Here is a 20,231-nt window from a genome sequence, read left to right as displayed (position 1 = left end):
CCACTGAGCCACCATGACCCCCTGGGCTCAATTACTCTGATTAAAATAGTAACCAGGAATGTTACTCAAGAGCTGAGCCCATTTCCTCATCAGTACAATGACTCCACTCTGACCAGCACTCCTGTTCTGCCTCAGCCTCAGATGAGATATTTATAGAAAGCTTAGCATAATACTGGGCAGGGTAATTACCTCAAACCATCAGGAATAGAACGCTATTCACTTATAAAAAAGTTTACATATCCTAAGCATTCTGTAGCTGATTTACGACACACTGCCTTGAGGGTGCCGGCTTGGGACTCTGTCACCGGCCCAAACCAAGCTTGAAAACAATTTATAAACCAGTCCTCACCACCCAGTGGGACACCCATCAGCATCTCCTGGGGCAGTCTCCTTCGTAAGCTGCCCGCCCACCTCAACCTTCAGAGACCATGCCCTCCTTCCCTTTACTAGTGATTTATGTCCCTAGTAAAGGGCAGGAGCTGAGTCTGGCACATGGCCAGCAGGCACCCCTACCTGTGGAAACAGACCTCTCGGGGGACCTCTGTTAGGTGCCTCAGAAAACTGACAACCATCCCCAGCGAAGGATCATGTCAGGTGGTTCCAAGAACAGAAACATCTAGGACATTCACCCTCTAACAGGGGTATGAAACGGGTAAAAGACGAAGGAGCCCAATTATGAACTCCAGATAGAACACAGCCGTATCTCACCATCCCTCTCCCAGGAGGTACTGGGGGGAGAGGCTGCCAATCCCAGTGCAGCACACGATAAAGGTAAGAGACTAAATAGTTATACTTTATTCCACTGTCATACTTCAGACAGTACGAATCAGATCAGCATTCCACTACACATCCAAAACCCTTCCAGGCTCAGTGGAACGACAAATTCCAGCTTCATGTCATCATCTGGTTTAAGTTTCTTCCTCTGAAAGACAGAAAACGTTAGAGAAATGAGGCATGTCACGCCGGGGAAGTGCTTGTGATTTCCCCACTGCGTTCTGGATCGTCATGGGGCTACGAGGAACTTCCTGCAGTCATCAGATGGTGAATGAAGCAGCAAAGAGGCAACCCGGGGCCCGTGTAACCAGCCCAGAGCATCTTTCCTCCTCCAGACCACTGGCTAACCATTCCGCCTTTCCCTCCATGCTTCTTTCCCACCCTGGCCTCCAGGAGGCCCCTCTCCCCCAGCACCCCTCATGGGATCTGAAGGCTCTGGAAGCAGCTCCAGGCGCCGGAGGGCAGGCTGCTGCAGAGTCGAGTCTCCGGGAGCACTCAGCTGGTCCCATGTCAGGGCTCCAGAGAAGAGTGGCCTCGGAGCTCGGTCCCTAGCTAGCCTAACAGCCCTGCCTAGACTTCAGAAGGAGGCCTGCCACACACCTTCCTCTTCCTCCTCCTCCTCCTCTTCATCCTCATCGTCCTCATCAGAGCTGAACGTGCCGTCCGGCAGGCTGTAGACGCGGATGACCTGCTTGTTGGGGTCCTTGAGGATGAGGTACTTGCCCTCCTCCAGCTTCATGCAGATGTCGATGACGCAGCGCAGGATGCCCCAGGCATTTTCCACACTCAGGTTGATCTGGCTGGCGAACTCATTGGGCTTGAACTGCTGTGTGCCCAGGATGACGTGGCGCGAGGAGTCCTTCACATGGTACCGGGACACGTACCTAGCAGGGGAGGGGGTGACCATGGCGGGGGCAGGCCGCACAGGGGCACAGCCACACCTGCAGCCCCAAGTTCTTCCCCAGGGACAGCGGGGAGGCCCACCCCGCCCGGCCCGCCGACCGCCCCTTGCAGCCGGTGGATTCTGGGCGCCTGCGCGAACCTCACCCCAGCTTGAGATACTCAGAGCCGGCCAGCAAGGCGCAGCACGTCCACCGGGCCAGCTTGTAGCTGTTGTTCTTCAGCTCAGTGGCGATGACGGCACCTCGCTGCGAGTCCAGCTTCTGACGCCAGTCAACACCGTTGCAGTGCTGCAGGAGGCAAGCCGGGCCCAGGCGTGAAGGGGGGCCCCTACTGCCGGAGGCCTGGGACCTCCTCCGGCAGAGAAGGGACTCCTTTGTGGGCTTGGCTTGGAAGCGGGGAGTCCGCAGGTAAATCACAGGCAAAGACACGGTCCCTGGGCGCACAGGGGGGGCCCGGCAAACCCCTAACCCTCTTGTCTAGACCAGGACCCATGCGCGCACAGTGACACAAGGGCCGTATGAATGGCAGTGGCAAGAGTTCACTGTGTGCGGTGTGGGAAGGGAGAGCTCCCCGGAGGGAACGTGATGGCTCCCCCGGGGAGGATGCTGACAGAGGCTGGAGGTGGCGTGATGGGAGAGGTACAGAGGGAAAGACAGGCTGCAGGTCGGGTCAGCCCTGGGTGGGGGAGGAGGCCAGAGTCTGACCTTCTGTATATACACGGGCAAACAAAGAGATCATCTGCTCCTACTACCTCGTGCGCAGATGTGGGAACTTGGGACCCAAAGTGAAGTGACTGGCTGAAGGTCATGTGCAGAGATTCTCAGATTGTCTTGGTTCATGGCAACCAGAGGCCTTCCCAAATACTAGTCCTTTAAGTAGTCGGGCCCAAACGGTTTAGGAATAGGACTTAGACAGATACGATTCCCTCAAGACCACTCTTGCGAGTTTGCTGTGGCATTTCGAGAGTCTCTCCACATAGCTGTGCTGCACGGTGGGAGCAGTGTTTTGGACAATGAGTTGGCAGATATCAAGCGAGTTGGGGCGGGGAGGGCACGGAGGAGGTCAGCTAGACCAGCAAGCGCACAGTAAAAGGCGCGATCGACAGCATCCTGAAGTGGGTGATGACGGCAGAACTGAGGGAGAAGACGGACCGCAGAGCTGAGAAACCCAAGCAGATCTGAGGAACCACGCTTACAGTTCAAGGTTGAGGCTTGGGCTAGGCACAATTCTACTAAGTCATCGGGAGATGTCTCCCGATGGCGCCGACCCTTGTGTGGCGGGAAACCGTGCCGATGAGGAAAGGTCATGCCCATGGTTAGGCACCTTCCATGTCAAGGGCATTCTGCGCATGTAACTAAGGTCCCTTAAGATAGGGAGACCACCTGGGTGCAAGCTGGACACAGAGAAGTCAAGTCAGAGGCTGGATGCACGAGAACAACCTGCTGAGCTGTTGCTGATCTGAAGACAGAGGGGACCCTCGGGCAAGGGATGTGGGGGACCTCGAGGAGCCGAGAAGCCCCAGCGGACAGCTGGTATGAGAACGGGGCACTGAGCCCACAACAGCAAGGAACTCTGAATTCTACTAACTAGAATGAGCCTGGATGTTTCTTCCAGAACCTTCAGATTCATTCTGAGCCTTTGTTACGGAGCAAGAGAAAACGAACACAGAGCTCTATGGAGAAGTAACTGTGGCACAGAGAGCTGCGGAGGGACTGACCTGAAAGGCGGCTCCACTGGAAGTCAGAAAGGAGGGGGGCCAGCAGAGAAAGCAAGAGAAGGACTGAAAAAATGTGCGAGGCTGGAGTCCGGGAGCACCACAGAGGGTAAAGCCACACGGCGACAGTGACGCTGTATGCTATCGGGGGGACCGGCGGAAAGTCTGAGAAGAGGCCACTGGCCCAGAGCCGAGTCCGCAGCAGGGCTTCTGGTGCGCTCCTTCGTCAGGTGGCAGAGGCCAAGGCCGCCTGGGGAGTGGGAATCAGCAGCAGTAAATGTGGGTCCCCGAGTCTCTAATGAAGGCAGAGCACAACGGCCCACAGACTCTGTCTCATTAGACGCTGTTCGATGTGCGCCTGAGCTGTCCTTGCTGTGGAGGACCCTTTGTTGGGTACAGCGGCGCCCTGGGGCACTGCCCTCCGCAGCCGAGTCCGAAGCCCAGGCAGCTTCAGAGAGGGGCGCAGCCCAACGATCCTGCAGCACCAGCAGGAGGGGAAAGCAGAAAGAGGAGATGAAGGAAGCCCATTTCTTTCAAGAGGCCTCCTGAAGAGCCAAATCTTCGCTGATCTGAGAATCTCAAAATTCAAGAAGGGAAGGAGTTGGAAGAAGAAATCAGAAGGTCGGAGGGAAGGTTGTGGCTGCTCTAAGTGAAAGAACAGATCAAAAAAAGAGCTCCGGGGCTTATAGGACATCTGCCAACCCGGATGACGAGAGATCAAAACCAGACGCTCGCAGAGAGAAGCCCACAGGAGGGCAGAGAGGAACAGAGAGGGACAAAGTCCTGTGAGAACATCACTACTCCTGGTTCCTGTGTGCCTCCTGCGTGCCACACGAGCAGAAAAGCTCTAGCCTTAGCCACGGTCTACAAAGGCACGATCTCTTTCTCAATGAGGAACTAAGGGGAGGAAAAACTCAGAAGACACACACACACACACACAAAAAAAAATCTTGGTAGCTGTGTAAGTGACGCACAGAGACAGAAGACCAAGGCTCACAAAGGCTAGTCAGGGACAGCAGGGCCCACAGGAACCACAGACAGGGTGACCAAGCGTGCCTCACCCTGGAATCCCACTCGTTGAGGGTCTTGATGTTGATGAAGGACACTTCCCCGTTGGCTCCGGTCATGACGCCATCGTGCTCACAACGGACAATAAGGTCGATGTCGTCTCCAAGCTTCCACCTGCGGTACCTGCAGCCAACAAGGAGCTTGTTCAGCCACTGGAGACCCCGGCTTTCAGAGAGCCCACCCCCCCAGGTGGCTGACATACCGGTAGGCGACTGAGGCGACTTCATTCTTGTCCATGTCATCCTCCACGAATGGGTTTGGGTTGGGGAAGTTGTATCTTTCCTTCCCCTGCCAAGAGACAGAGGGGTCAGGAGACAGTGAGCACTCGCGGCCGGGCCCATTGAGCAGACCCTGCACTCGGCTTGCTTACAGCCGTGGCCGGCCCCCTGCAGCCCTCCGGGGTGGGGTGGGAGCCGTTTACCCTTCCCGACCTCGAGCATGAACCCGGGGAGATCCCGAATGCTTGCATGGTCCGTCTGTGTGCTTCGTGTGTCTGAATGAGCAGCCACACCCCCCTCCCGTTCCATTTTTCTAGAGCGCACGCCACCACTTGTCATAAGAGGTTTATTTCGTTTATGGTCTTTCCTCCTTCATTAGAATGAAGCCTCCTGAGAGTAGAACTCAGCTCACTGCTAGATCTCCAGCACCTAAACAGTGTGTTTGTAATCAGTCTGTCAAAGAGCTGAAGGAATCCCTACAGCCGAGACAAGTGTTCCTAGGACTCCAGCCTCATGGAGAACGTCCGACACAACACAGAGCTCTGAAGTGCTGGGTCTAGGGTTCCGTTAGGCAGCCTGAACTCAAAGCCCCAGCGTGGGCTCCTCTGTGACAGACAGGGACCCCGTCTGCCCTGCTCAGTCCCACCACCCCAGAGCCCACCACCAAGCAGATGTTCTGGAAACAGAGGCCCAGAGGCTCTCACCGCCTCACCATTCTCAAGCACTGCTGGGAGAAGTTGTGGTTGATGTAGGTTGCTTCCATGGCCAAGTTGCGTGGCGAATTGAAGGAATTGCCTTCATCTTGCGGGGGCTCGTTGGCAGTCTCACTCACTGTCAGGAGGTCTGCAAAAGCAGCGGCGTGGTCACCCACCCACAAAACCGAGCCATTAACGTGCCTGGCACTACGGGGAGGGGCGCAGGCCTGTCCTTCAAGGAACCACCACCTGCCAAGCCCGCTCTCCCAAGCAGGGGGGGTGGGACAGATGGGAGGAGCGAGGAGCGCTGCTGGGTAACTTCACATCTCCTCTAATGTTAAATTCAAGAAACCAGTCTCGTTTCAATCTTTTGGGATTCAAGAAAATGTCTGATTTTATTAGCTTTTTGACTAAGAAAAGACCCTAAGCCTCAGGTATGGAACTGTATCGTTCTACCTCGCTGCTATCCTGCTTTAGTGACCTGGTTTCCCTTCGGGGCCTGCGTATTCATGTTTGTGTGGTATCGAACACGTGCATGAGTAGTTTTCCCTTAATAAATACACTGAAGTATGCCTTCGGCTCAGGTCATGACCCCGGGTCCTGGGACCCAGCCCCGCGTCAGGCACCCTGCTCAGCAGGAAGCCTGCTTCTCCCTCTCCCTCCCCCTGCTTGTGTTCCCTCTCTCGCTGTGTCTGTCAAGTAAATAAATAATATCTTTGAAAAAAAAAATACACTGAAGTAAAGGAAAAAAACCCCTTAACTTAAAGCCCTTTCTCTAGAACCAGGGACTTGCTCTGAACCAACATGACAGCCAACACCTTTGTGCTGCTCCCAAACAGGCTTCCTACCAAAGTCGGAGTTGTCCCTCTTGTCAAAGAAGAGCTTGGAGCCGACTCTCTGCACGACGATGTCCCACGAGTACACGGAGCGCGTGCAGCCCATCAGCGTGGCGAGGATGGCGTCTGTGGCGAACACGTTCCCCTGGGTTTTCGCCAGCTGCAGAGAGGACGGGGGAGAAAGAGGGGAGGATACTCTCAGATCTAGCCGGCCCTCCGCAGGGAGCGCTCACGCCCTCACATGCAAGTACACGCCCCGCTAGCGGTTGGAGCGGGGAGTCCGCAAGCTCCCGCCAGCAGGCGTGCTGCCGCCCTCCTCCGCACCCCGCCACGAGGGACTGCAGCTCCCTGAGCATGCGCCACATTCCAGGACGGCATGTCGCTATGCTCTCGCCTCACCCCAGTGGCTTGTGTTAAGCACACTCGCCCCGCTTCCCAGGTGAGGAGAGGAGGGCTCAGGCAGGCGGCGCGAGGAAGGGTGGCAGGGCTGGGGTTCGGGTCCAGCTCCACTTAACGCCCGTGTCACGGCACAGGCCGCAGGGTGGCCGTGTCCCAGCGGCCCCTGCCCCATCTGGGAGCATCGGAGACGGAGGGGGTTCCGAGGCCTAGGAATCCACGCGGATGCCCGCGGGGCCCACCTTTCGGATGACAGGGTCGTCTGTGGTGGTGACAGTGTGGAAGATGCGCTTGATGCTCCGCAGCGGCTTCTCGCTCCTCGTGGTAATGCGGTCGAAGGCTTTGTCGTAGTACTCCAGCGCCCCGCAGCACTCACTGAGGCCAGCAGCCAGGCGACAAGGGAAACGGCACCATCAACTTTTTGTCTTCGTTTTTAAAAAGCTACAGAGCGGTGCCTGCGTGGCTCGGCCGGCTGAGCGCCTGACTCTTGATTTCGGCTCAGCCAAGCTCTCAGCCAGCTCTGCGCCCGGAGGGGACTCGGAGTCTGCCTGACATTCTCTCCCTCTCCCCCGGCCCCTCCCTCTGCTTATGTGCTTGCTTTCTCTTTCTAAGAAATAAATCAATTTTTAGGGAAGAAAAAAAAAAAAAAAAGCTGTGCAATCCAAAGTCTTATCCAGAAATCCCACCTATAAAAGGAGAGAGGATTCCTCTGTCGGGAACAGGAGAGACAAGCTCCCAGAGTTCACACAGATCCCTGTCTGCTAAGCTCTGGATATGGCTCCACAGAACAGCGTGAACACAACTGACTGACACAGACTCCCCACTTTAATGATGGGGAGACTAAGGCCAAGACAGGGACATGGGCAGTTATGGAGGCATCTGGGCATGCAGGTTCCTGGCCTGGCGCTCTGGCCCCCACTGACTGACTTCTATCTACTACCCGAGGGAAATAGCTCTTTGTGACATCAGGAGAAGCTCTGCTTCTGAGGAACTACGGTCTTTCTCTTCCTGCCGAAAGAGCCACACAACTCGCTGGTCCATACACACACGCGCGTAGCAGGAGGTGGCAGAAGACACGACTTACATGTCCTGTGGCTCTGACACTTCCAAGTAGCGCATCTTCATCAACTGAGGAAAGTCCATCTCCTCCTTCACCTCCCAGTCACTACGGACTTCCACCGAAGAGTCTCGGGGTTTCTGTGCAGAACCAGTGGAGGGAGAACAACAGGCAGCGTGTAACAGGAGGAGAAGACAGGTTAACAGCGTGGAGGGCTCTTAGTCAATAAATCCCTCCAGAGCCTGTGCCACATGCTGGCTGCTTTCTTTCTTTTTTTTTTTTTTTTTAGATTTTATTTATTTATTTGACAGACAGAGATTACAAGTAGAGAGAGAGAGAGAGAGAGGGAGGGGGAAGCAGGCTCACTGCCGAGCAGAGAGCCCGATGCGGGACTCGATCCCAGGACCCTGAGATCATGACCCCAGCTGCAGGCAGAGGCTTTAACCCACTGAGCCACCCAGGCGCCCTGTCGCTGGCTGCTTTCTAAGACAACACCCCGACTCTGGGCTTTGCAGTCTAGAAAAGGACCGAAGGGGGCAAGAGGTCAAAAACAACCAGGAAATTTCCTTCTAGGTGATGTTGGCACCCAGGGCACACCAGCTCTTTCACACGTATAGAATTTCTAGCAGCTTCTTTTATGTCTCACAGGATGTCAGCCCAGCAAGCATCGCATCCCGCAAAACCTAACTGCTGCCGCCGGAGCCCGTCTCCTGCTCATGTGCGCCTCCCGCTCTCACAGCATCCCCATAAGCACCCGTGCACGAACGTTTACAGCAGCATTTCCCCACCAGCAGCAAGTGGAACCCACCCAGACGTCTGTGTCCCAGGGAACGGGTAATGAAACATGGTACACTCGTATTACAGACTTGGCAATAAGGAGGCCCTGGATGAACCTGAAAACGTGCTCCGTGGAAGGAGCCAGACACAAAGGCCCGCATGTCACAGGAGTCTATGTATAGGAAATGTCTGGAAGAGGCAAACCTAGAGACAGAAGAGACTGGTAGTAGCCGAGGGCTGTGTAGAGAGAGCAAAGGCTGGCTGCTGAAGGGCATGGGGTTCTTTCCAGAATGATGAGACTGTTCTGCTGGCTGCAGGCCCGCATCCATGAACATACCAAGAACCCCCGAACTGTACACTTGAATTGGGTGGACTGCACAGAGCGTGAAAATTCCAATAAAGCAGTTATAAAACCAAATAAGCAGACAAAACTGAATTTCTAGATAGAACTCTGGTGTGGATACACTACCTGTGACTTCTGGTCCCACTTCTGCCTCACTCCGAATTGTTTCTGGAATTTTTTCTGCAGTCGTATGCGCTCTCTAGAAAGACAAGAAGACTCTGCTTTGGGTGCATATCTTTAAATGAGCGGGTTTTTGAAAGGCAGAAGCTGCCATCCTCTTCTGCTAACCTGCAACACTGTCACTGACTTCTTGGAACCAAGAAAACAGGGGCTTCGTGAAAAAGAGCAGAGCACGAGTGTACACACGAGTGCTAGACGAGGTGCACTGCCCCCTACTCTGGCCTCTAGCAGCTCCAGCCTGGGCAGGGCTGCTGGCCGACATGGCTCCCAGGGCCCCGTGTGAAGGAGGCCCTGGGCTCGGGCCGCAGCAGAACTGACCAAGGGAAGCACCAGAGCTCTTCTTACCTGCCCTCATTTCTTACCAGTGCACGGCCACTGCCGAGTAATCTCCTGCCGTGCTACCTGCCAACGATAGCCCTCGTAGAATGAGGGCAAGCTCAAACAGTGGCTTTGCTGGTGTCAGGAAGGTTTCTGTGTTTGTCTGCAATGCTGGGGAAGACAACTGTCCTCCTGCTCTGGCCCAGTAATTTCAGAGCACGCTCGGCCCTGGAAGGGTGAGGACAAGAAACCTCACCTTTCTTTCTGCTTGGCGCTCTTAGGCAGGGTCTGCAGGTTGAACTGCAACATGTTCCGTCGATCTTTGTCTCTGCGGAGGTTCCGCTGGGAAGTAAGAAGAAAACACCTGTGTTAAAATCCTGGGGATCTGATGGACAAGAGGCAAGGCTTAATGGGAGAGCTTTCCCTGGCATTCGCATGGACACACAGTCACATATTTTTTATTGAAGTAGGTTTACGGGCTTTTATTAGAGTTGCAGTTTGGCTCTTTATGTAGGAAGATGCAGCCCAACTGGACCATCTACTTAATAAAGCCTGCACACAGCGATTAAATGAGGCAACAGGCACCCTTTTACCTGACACAAGCACGCCCTCTTGGCACAGAGGTACGATGTCCTAGCCTATGACAAAAAGCCAAACCATTTAAACCTATCCTGGACCCAGTAAGTTTACTTCAGCACAGTGTATCAATGGTCAGCCACTTGGAAATCACTGGAAGACCCATGAAAACGTGCTTTCATCAGTACACACAAGGTAGCATTTTCAGCAGGTGGCTGCCAGTGGTAATGGCCCCAAGACAGTCGGATTGCTGGTTCCTGGCCTACCTGTGCAAATCGCATCCGATTCCGCTGGTAGGCGGTCTTCTGTGTGCGTGCTGTGTCCACCAGCTGGAAACTAGTTTCGTCCTCCTCGTGGAAATAAGCATATTGACTTCCACCACCGAACTGAGAGGAGTACTTATCTGCAAGCAAAGGCAGGGATGTGTAACAGCTGCTACAGTTACTTTACACACATGCTGGTCTAGAGCCTTCCTATTCAAACTGTGCCCCCGGACCCTTAGCAGAGGGGCGTGCTGATGGACTCACCTCACACCCACCAAATCAGAATCAGAGTTTTAAGATCCCCAGGTGATTCACGTGCACATTCAAGTCTGAACAGCTCTGATCTAAAGAGCTTTCTAAGTCAAGACAGAGTTTGAGGATGTCAAGCCCATTTCATGCCCTGCCTTGGTCTGTAAGAAGAGGAGTCCACCTTTACTCTCCCAGAAGGGGCAGACATGGGGCGTGCACTATGCAAACGGCAAACACCTGCACCACCGGGTGCTTGAGGCAGACACGTCCAACAGGTCATGTTACACTTTACTGCTGACCTCGGCCTCAGATAATCGTCACTTGGGTTACAAGCAGCCCCTTCCAGCAATCTCAGCTGGCACAGAAAAACCACCACCACCACCACCACCACCCATTTACTGGGTCGAAATCTTAATATGTGGAGTCCTCTGACTGGCTTCCTAGGTTCAGAAAATCCTAGGCACTGTAGTACAAAACAGGAATGAGTTCAAAGGATACGTAAAAAGATTCATGGCTCCCTGAAAGTGGAAGGGGAAAAAAAAAAAATCCCACTATAACAGATTAAATCACTTCAATGAGCAGTCCAAGTTTTAGGGCCATTCAAAAAAAAAGTGGATACTTCCTACAGTTCAGACAGCCCTAAAAACTACGAATTATCATCATCATCATTTTGTTCCTTTCCTAGAATGCTTTTGGATGGAGGTTACTAGAAAAAGCAACAATCCTCCCAAGGCCCTGGTCTGGGCAGTCCGTTGAACACTTACTCGTGTACCTCTTATCTTGGTATGTGGCACCCGTCCAGTCTGCAACCTGTGAGAGCAGTAGCAGAGGAGAGAGCACACAGGTCAGTCAGACACGTTTCTGCGGACCCAGAAACCCCTGTTAAGTGAAGACGCCATCTGGGAATAACTTAAGAGAGACTGGGGATCATAAGGCCTTTAAGTGCCTAGCTCTGTTAGGACTACTGTTAAGTACCCAGGTGTTACAGCCTTCCCCAGCTGGTGTCCCCCTAAGGAACACAGGAGTTACACTTTGGAGAGAACAAACCAGAAATGGTTAACGGAGGGCTGCAGCCATAGCTTAAAAGCTTCACTTTCATGAATAGGCAAGTACCTTTCCTAGCCGATCCCCTTTGCTGAACGGTTGGTAGGGCATATCCCGAAACTGCTCGGGCACGGCACAGGGACCCCAGCCGGAGGGGTTGTCCTGGATCACGGGGGTCATGAACTTCGCCATCTTCTAAAACCTAAAAAATACAAATAATGTGAGTAGCTTCATGAAGAAAGCCTCTGAGTACAAGCAGGCTTCTGCTATGAGAAGCTAAGACATAATGACAAAATCTGAAAGGCAACACACAAAATGGAACACTCCACTGTTGAGCTCCTACTAACTGAGTTCGTTTTCTCGTAGATAATATCGTGAATACTTAAGATGTGGAAGACCACTAACAAAACTGATCTACCATACTGCACCGACTCTCTGACACCTACTTTCCTCACTATAATGTCTTTGAAATGAGGCTGCACCTTATGCTTCATTGGCTCTCTTATCCTAATTGGCAGTTTGTCCTTCTTGGTGCTACGTAACATACGTGTGCTTCTTTAATTCAGTAGTGTCTCAGCTTTGATGGAATGTAGTAACCTTTCTCCAGTGTAATAACCATGTTCTAGTTCTCAGAAACACCTTCACCAAGTCATACAATCCGCTTCTCTAAGACTTCATCTGTTAAGTGAATAAGACCCTGGTTTAATTCACAGCACGAAATCACTGCTAAAGACTGGGTAGTTATACATATGAAAATGCTTGACTGTAAAATGCCACACAATTACATCTGGGACTTGCAAAAAATGTATTTACACACAGGGTGCTGAGAAAAAAGAAGTCCGTAAGTATAGCCTGATGTGTAACCTTTCTTTCTTGGTTCTTCTGATTTTCTGTCATCAATGCAAATCCTTATGCAGAACAAGGGGACACAGAGCCAAGCAAAAAGCCTGTCAGAAAGCTGAGGTTACCATAAGCCCTAGGTCCTAAAAGTGTCCACACGTCCCATGTTTGTAGATGTTCACAAGTACCAGTTATTGTTCTTGGTGTCGACCCTGCATAAACCCAGTAAATGCCCCGAACAATCCTGAGGTAGCTTCTAGTATCATCCCCGCTCTTCAGATCAGAACACAAGCACAGAGAAGCTAAGAAATTGTTCAAATTTGCAATGCTAGTTGATGAAAAAATTTGAACCAAAGCAGTCTGGCTGGAATCCGCGCTCTGGTCATGCTATAGCTCCTCTGAAATAGATCTTCATCTGACAGTTCCTATAAAAAACCTATGCACTTGGGGCGCCTGGGTGGCTCAGTGGGTTAAAGCCTCTGCCTTCGGCTCCGGTCATGATCCCAGGGTCCTGGGATCGTGGCCCATGTTGGGCTATCTGCTCAGCAGGGAGCCTACTTCCCACCCCCCTGCTGACTTGTGTTCTGTTTGTCAAATAAATAAAATCTAAAAAACAAAATAAAACAAAAACCTATGCACTGATCATCCATCGTAATCCTCAGGTGCGTTCCTAGACGAAAAGCCGTTGCACAAATATTTCCAGAGCATCACAGAAAGCTCTCCTCAGTGTCCCACGATGGGGAGACTGAGGTTTCCTGCAGAAGTGAACCGGGGTGACAGCAAGAGGGAACATACCAGCGGGATTCATCCTCCGACTCTAAACTTAAGATATACCACGGGAAGAGGACCGAGAGAAGAGATGGCAGCTTCAAGACAAGTCTCATTACAATGACTACTTATTGAGCCCCTACAGAGTGTCAGACACTGTGCTAAACGAGTTAACAGCACTAACTCCCCCACACCCCACATTTCAGAGATTAAAAGTCCGCAGCTCGGCCAATTAAGCTGTTGATCTGGCCACTGTTTCAAAACAGCTGATTTCCAGGGCTGTCTGCCCCAAGTCCAGCATTCTTCCCATTATGTTATAGCTCGGCAGCCACCTGAGAAGAAATGGGGTTGTATCCCTACCTAGTAGCCCAGTCAACAATATTTCAAAAAGGTGTAAAAAAAAAAAAAATCCAGTTGTTCTGCTACAGTTCAAGAAGGAAGCAGACCCAAGGCTTGGCATGCATTTCTCCAGCAGGTGGGAAGAATTCGCTGGACTTCAACGCATACCCCATGAGCAGAATGGAACCAGAAGCACAAACAGCTGGTCAGTTGCATCGGGGTGACAGCTGCACCCTGGGCAGCGGAGGCACCCCGGGGCTCAGAAGGTGCCCTGTGGCTGGCAGGCCACGGTGCTGTGTAGACAGACTATCACAGCCACTCCAGATGGGATGCCATCATTCCAGAGGGGAGAGAGTTTCAGATCAGAGATCAAACTTATGCCACCACAGCCTTCCATTTCACAGAAAAGGGAAGAAAACCTTTGGACTGTGAATTCCTCACGTTAGGCTCAAACACTGCTCAGCCTGGAACCCCCCCAAATACCTCCTTCACAGACAGTCTGGGAGCCTCTGGCTACTTTGAAAACCCTGAGACCCAACGGGGTGAACAGGTAACTATCAAAGTCCCTCAGCCCGTGGCCGCAAAGCGAAGCCTAAGGCCAGGGGACCTCACCCACAAGGCCGTGAGCCGCATCCCTAAGTGTGTCCGGCCTGGGGTCCCCGGAGGTGGATTCTGCCCCGCCCAGCGGGGGGGCCCGAGGCGGCCGCAGACGTACGGGAGGTCTCTTCCGGGAGGCCTCCGAAGGCCGGGCCTAGCCCAAGCCGGCCCCAGAGATCCACGGAACCCTAGGGAACATTCCACTCACCTGTAAAGGCCTCTGCCGGGCCCGGATGGCGAGAGATGGTCCAGGCCGAAGACAGCGCACCCGGTTACCCTCCAAGGAACAGGGAAAAGGAAGAAAGATGCGCGCGCACCGGCCGGCGCCGTAAACACAATCGGCGCTGTCGTAAACTGCCTTCTAGCTTCCTGCGGAATCCACGGCAGAGCGCACGAGTCGTAAAGCGACGGCACACCCGGAAATTCGTCACTCTTCTTTGAGAGGTGTACACACGGTTTTCGAGGAGCTAAGAGGCCGGGGGTGTGTTTACAGTTACGTCACGGGCGCATCCGGCGACGCCCCCAGAGGGCGTCCAGAATTTTTGAAACGTGGCGGCGGTGCACTGGAAACTGGAGGCGGGGAGAGGTGACGGCCTCTCCCGGTCCCGTAGCGGTTCACGGGTATCGCTTCGGCCCTTCTGTATCGCAGCGTGGCCGGGGTTCCGGCTTGCACTGGCCAGTGGTGTGGCTCGGGTCTCACAGCTGGGGGCAGATCGAGGGTCCGGGACAGAGGTTATGGTTACCATTCCTCCGCCCCTCCCCTGCCCCGCTCCCCCCCCTTCTTTTCGTTTTGGAAACTGAGGCCCGGAGGGCTGGGGTATCCTGAGTAGCAGGGCTGGTAGTGTAGGGGTGGAAGCCGGGATTCAATGCATACTTCACGGTTCTCAAGCCTTGTCCTACGACGATTTCTGGAGCGCTAGTGTGTAGAATGGAGACTCCGGGTCTGACTTCCATTGGTTACTCAGCGACCGCTAGGCTGGAGGCCGGGAATCTGCTCGTTAGGTAGCGATTGTGATTCTGATGTGGCTGCTGGGGAACCACTTTGCTACAAAGGACAACGGTGCTGTCCTTTCCGCAGTTCTTGGCCTCTGGAATTTGTCCTTGAATCATATTCGGGAATTTCAAAACATTGAAAGAGAATCTGAAGATGTTTTTTTATTCAAACTTCATGTTCTTTTCTATCTGGTCGGCTGGGATTCCTTATCAGTCTCTCAGCCTGACTGACTCCTTTATTGGAAAATAAATCTGTTAGATCTGATATCTGCTCGCCTCTGCCGCTTGCTAGCTGTGTAGGCTTCCCATCTCTGGGTCTGTTTCCTTATCTGTAAATTGGAGATGATTAATAATTGGGCACTATGAGGGTAAAAATAAATTCATGTTACAAAAGTAATTCCACTTACCAGTTGTGTGAACTTGGGCAGGTTATTTGATCATTCTCAAGCTATTTATTCATCTGTGAAATGAAAATGTTAATGGGGGGGGCGCTTAGGTGGCTCAGTGGGTTAGCCTTCCTGTCAGGTCAGGATCTCAGGTCCTGGGATCCAACCTCATGTGCTCCCTGCTCAGCAGGGAGTCTGCTTCTCTCTTTCTCTCTGCAGCTCCCCCTGCTTATGCTTCCTCTCCCTGTCAAATAAATAAATAAGATCTTTATTAAAACATTTTTTAAAATAAGTGCATTTGTTTCCATAAATTTTCTCCCAACCTGCTCATGGTCCTAATTTTTGCTGATGGCACTTGGTTAATGGTGCCCAGTATAAAGCCTTGTAGTCATCATTAATAGTCCCTTTTCCTTTTCCCTTTCCCACCACATTTCCACATTAAGTCCTTTATCCAATGCTCTTTGCTCTACTTTCAAAATACATTTTTTAAAAAAAGATCTTATTTGTTTTTTCATTTCCCTCATAGAGGGAGAGAGAGCACAGGCAGGGGGAGTAGCAGGCAGAGTGGGAAGCAGATTCCTTGAAGAGCAAGGAGCCTGTTGGGACTCGATCCCACCTGAGCTGAAGGCAGGCACTTAAACAACTGAGCCACTGCATCCCAACTTTCAAAATACATCTTTTTTTTTTTTTTAAAGATTTATTTATTTGACAGAGAGAGACACAGCGAGAGAGGGAACACAAGCAGGGGGAGTGGGAAAGGGAGAAGCAGGCTTCCCCCTCAAGCAGGGAGCTGGATGCTAGGCTTGATCCCAGAACCCTGGGATCATGATCTGAGCCGAAGGCAGATGCTTAACAAGCTACCCAGATGCCCCTCAAAATACATCTTGAATGCTACCACTTTCCCCACCATATCCAGCCTCCTATTTAGACTTCCAGTGTCCACTCTTCCTTCTCTAGTGTTCCTGCCCTAGTGGTACCCAAGGCAATCAGTTCACAGTTTTCTAGCACCTTCCTACTATGTGCTTAGAGTGAAACATGAATGTCTTCTGTGGCCTGTCTGGTCCCTGGCTACCTTTCAACTTTATAGCCTCTCTTTTAAAAAAAAAAAATTTGTTTGAGAGAGAGAGAGAGAGAGAGCGTGTGCACGCGAGCACAGCAGGGGTGGGGGCAGAGGGAGAGGGAGAAAGCATCTGAAGCAGACTCCCCGCTGAGTGTGGATTCCCTACATGGGGCTTGATATCATGACCATGAGATCACGACCTGAAACCAAGAGGCAGATGCTTAACCAACACTACAGCCCCAGCACACCTATACCCTGCCTTTCTCTACTCACTGTGCTGTAGCTACCTTGGTCTTTTTTTCTATGTTTCAAGTACATCAGCCCCACACCTAGCCCAGCAGGGCCTCTGTACTTGCCGGGCCTTCTGCATGGAACACCCTTTCCCAGGTTTAACCAAGGGTGTCTTGGTCTTATCATTTATGCCTCTGTTCCAAGAGTTATCCCCTCCATGAGATTTCTGACCGCTGTTCCTAAAAAGGCTACTCCTCCCACATCCCTCTTCGCCCCTTACCCTGCTTTGTTTTCTTCCCAGTTCTCATCGCACTCTGAAATATTTTTGTTTCCTTGTTTGGGTTCTGTCTCTGTCTCTATAAACTCCATAAGAGTAGACGCTTTGTTTTTCTCACCTAGAGCAGTGCCAGTAATACATATTTACTGAATTGTTGAATGAAGGCGTGAGGCTTTTAAGGGAATTGAATGAGAAAGTAAATTTAGCCCATTATTCTGGGCACATAAATAAGCACTCGACTAACGTTAGTGTAATTAAGATCAATATTGATTGTGATATGGGGGCGCTTGGGTGGCTCAGTGGGTTGAGCCTCTGCCTTCGGCTCAGGTCATGATCTCAGGGTTCTGGGATTGAGTCCCGCATCGGGCTCTCTGCTCAGCAGGGAGCCTGCTTCCCTCTCTCTCTCTCTGCCTGCCTCTCCATCTACTTGTGATTTCTCTCTGTCAAATAAATAAATAAAATCTTAAAAAAATATTAATTGTGATATGTTCCAAAATGTAAGGGGAGATGTATTTTTGCTCAAGGGCTTAGATCATGTCTTCTTTCTTTTTTTTGCTATGGGTTCACAGGCCATCTGCTTCCGTTTCTCCCTTGTGTCAGAGTTTAATCATCTTTCCCATATTTTGGCCCAGACGTCTCCCTAGATGGAGAAGGATTTGGAGTGTCCTGTCTCATTCTCAGTAGCGGGTCCCTGGCCTTGGGTGGGAGATCTTGCCTTCACTCCTTCTCTCAACCAACACCCCTGCTGCCTCTCTCTGTCTAGCCCACTGTCCACATGCAGCCGGGATGACCCTCCTTGACATTAAATCGAAGTGGACCCGACCTCCCGTCTTCCCTCCTCAAGACAGTTTAGTAGCTTACCTCTAGCCTGGGGATAAAATCCTGCACTCTGTTCTGTGGCCTGCAGATTTCGAAATGGCCACTTCTCACTGGCAGCATTCCCTTTCTGGGTCCTACCCAGGCTCATCACTGCCCAGAGACCTCTTTACCTGCAGTCCTCTGGTGCCCAGAATGCATCTCCCCTAGATCTTCATGCACTCGTGTCCTCATCAAACAGACATTTCCTCACCACCCCTCCGAGGAGCCCGGCACCGTGCTTTTTCTGTACCATGGGCTTGGCACTCTGGGGATTTACATGAGCTCATTTAATTCTCACCACAGCTGTGTGAGGTCGAGCCTACTCGTCTTCCCATTTTCCAGATGGAGCTGTGGAGGAGTGCTCTAGGCTGAGCAGCACATGGAGAAACCAGGGTCTCGTACTCATGATGCTACCTGGCTCCTGCTTCTTTTGCTTCACTGTTAGTGTTTAACTGGGGGACTAACATTTGTCTTGTAAAAAATTATTTGTTTAGTTTTTTTTTTTTTTTTAATCTCCTTAGGAAAAATGGGAGCCTCACGAGAGGTGGGTCATACTTGTCTCATTCAGTGAGCTCTGTGGACAGATCCTTTCCTCCTCTTGGCCCCGCACAGGGCCTGGCACACAGAGCATGTCCAGGAAATGCCTAATGAATCCAGGGCTTCTGGATCCTGCTTTTATTTATTTTATTTTAAATATTTTATTTATTAGAGAGAGAGAGAGAGACTGCAAGAGGGAATATAAGCAGGGAAAGTGGGAGAAGAAGAAGCAGGCTTCCCACGGAGCAGGGAGCCCGATGTGGGGCTTGATCCCAGGACCCTGGGATCCTGACCTGATCAGACGCTTAATGACTGAACCACCCAGGCACCCTTGGATCCTGCTTTTAGAGGCAATAAAATAAAAACCTTAACATTCTTGCCAGAAAGTATAGGTTTTTAGGGCAGATCCCCATTTCTCAAAAGGTTTCACAGTGTCTTCCCATGGTGGAGAGGCACAAACCCTGCCTTTGGGTGACTGAGTGCCCAATTTTTCATCATTAGCAACAGTGGCTCACAGTAGCATTGCAACGGAGAAGTGACACGGTCCTTAATTTCATCTGAACCTCATGACGACCATATTTTAATACAAATTTTACAGTTGATAGGATGAAGCTCAGAGAGGTACAGTCACTAACACAAGGTCACACAGCCAGTGAGAGGCAAAGCTGGGATTTTATTTTCTCATCCCACAGACAAATTGCAGAGTACCTTCCACGTGCCTGGGTGTGGGATGCAGCAGGCGGCAGACTGAGTGAGGGGCTTGCTCTCATGCAGGATACTTTAAATGGGGGCAGGTGTATAGAGATGTGACCAGTAGGTGAAGATGCTGCAGCAGGGCTCTGTGTTCAAGAATGGTCTGGCATGCAGTGCTTATGAGGGTGGAGTTCAGGGATGCCCCCCCGGGGAGGTGACACTTGAGCAGAGACTGGGGGGTAAAAGGGAGCGAGTGAGGAAGAGCCTGGAGACGGCTTACCTCCGCTTGGATGTCCCCTGTGCTGGGGAGCTCATTCTCTGATGCCACTCTACCCTCTACGGACTTCTTTTTGGTTAACATTTCCAGTTCCTTTTTTTTTTTTTTTAAGATTTTATTTATTATTTATTTGACAGAGATCACCAGTAGGCAGAGAGGCCGGCAGAGAGAGAGAGAGAGAGAGAGAGGAGGAAGCAGGCTCCCTGCTAAGCAGAGAGCCTGATGTGGGGCTCGATCCCAGGACCCTGGGATCATGACCCGAGCCTAAGGCAGAGGCTTTAACCCACTGGGCCACGCAGGCGCCCCTCCAGTTCCTTTGTTTATTTCTGGGTGTCACCTCTAGTGCCACTTGGTCCTCATTTCCCCATGCCTTCCTCTTTGCCAGAATTCTAACAAAACGGCCACTTCTGGAATCACTCTTTTCCCTTCCTCTGGGATCTCTGATTCCTGCTTGGTTCTTCCCTCCTTTTGGGGGACTTCTTAACTTCCTTCTCTACACCCCCCTTCCTGCACATGAACCCATTCTCTCTCCTCTGACCTCTCTGGCACTATCCGGGCACCCTCATCTCCTTGGAGTCTGCTCAGTGCCTGGGTAGATGAGCTCCTTCCCAGCGGCTGGCTCGGGCATCTTCATTGAGCTTGGCTTGCCCACATTCTTTCCAGTGCCCAGATTCCTCCATTCCTTCTTCCTCGGGGTCTCCCCCAAAGCTGTTGCCTCTGCTTGGAGGGCATCTCTGTTCCTTCAGCTCCTGGTCAAATGTCTCTTCTTTGGGGACACCTTCCATCCTGCTCCCTGTGCTTTCCCTTCTGAACACTTAGGGCAGTGGTAATTAAATGATTATGTGTGTACGTATTTGATCCACGTGTCTCTTCAGTCGCATGGAGCACCGTGAGAAGGTGGGGATAGGGCTTGTATTCCCAGTGGCTAGAACTGTGCTTGACATCAAATAAGGTGCCCAATTAG

The 20,231-nt window shown here is 51.8% G+C and overlaps 1 protein-coding gene across 1 annotated transcript; it reads right to left on the bottom strand.

The window, feature by feature from the left end:
• Positions 1-772: 772 nt before the first annotated feature.
• Positions 773-14,318, bottom strand: EIF3D (eukaryotic translation initiation factor 3 subunit D). The gene is made up of 15 exons (XM_045083924.1): positions 14,164-14,318; positions 11,481-11,613; positions 11,132-11,177; positions 10,122-10,258; positions 9,536-9,621; positions 8,908-8,980; positions 7,689-7,801; positions 6,847-6,979; positions 6,221-6,368; positions 5,390-5,520; positions 4,662-4,747; positions 4,453-4,582; positions 1,822-1,964; positions 1,375-1,658; positions 773-922 (listed from the first exon to the last, which is right to left on the bottom strand). The coding sequence occupies exons 2-15, from the start codon at positions 11,601-11,603 to the stop codon at positions 909-911; spliced, it is 1,647 nt and encodes a 548-aa protein (XP_044939859.1). The 5' UTR covers positions 11,604-11,613; positions 14,164-14,318; the 3' UTR covers positions 773-908.
• Positions 14,319-20,231: the final 5,913 nt, after the last annotated feature.

Source organism: Mustela putorius, unplaced genomic scaffold (assembly GCF_011764305.1).
Source record: "Mustela putorius furo isolate JIRA1106 unplaced genomic scaffold, ASM1176430v1.1 tig00000738_pilon_pilon_pilon, whole genome shotgun sequence".
NCBI classification, from domain to species: domain Eukaryota; kingdom Metazoa; phylum Chordata; class Mammalia; order Carnivora; family Mustelidae; genus Mustela; species Mustela putorius.
Note: the sequence above shows the minus strand (reverse complement) of the source record. Positions and strands in the feature narration are given on the sequence as shown.

Bases quoted from the DNA above. Each gene is read 5' to 3' on its own strand.
- EIF3D (XM_045083924.1), bottom strand. From the start codon at position 11,603: ATGGCGAAGTTCATGACCCCCGTGATCCAGGACAACCCCTCCGGCTGG. The intron at 11,178-11,480 runs GTACTTGCCTAT...CTGCTCTCACAG, and splicing joins AAGGGGATCGGCTAGGAAAG to GTTGCAGACTGGACGGGTGC. The intron at 1,659-1,821 runs GTGAGGTTCGCG...CTCCCCTGCTAG, and splicing joins TCTGAGTATCTCAAGCTGGG to GTACGTGTCCCGGTACCATG.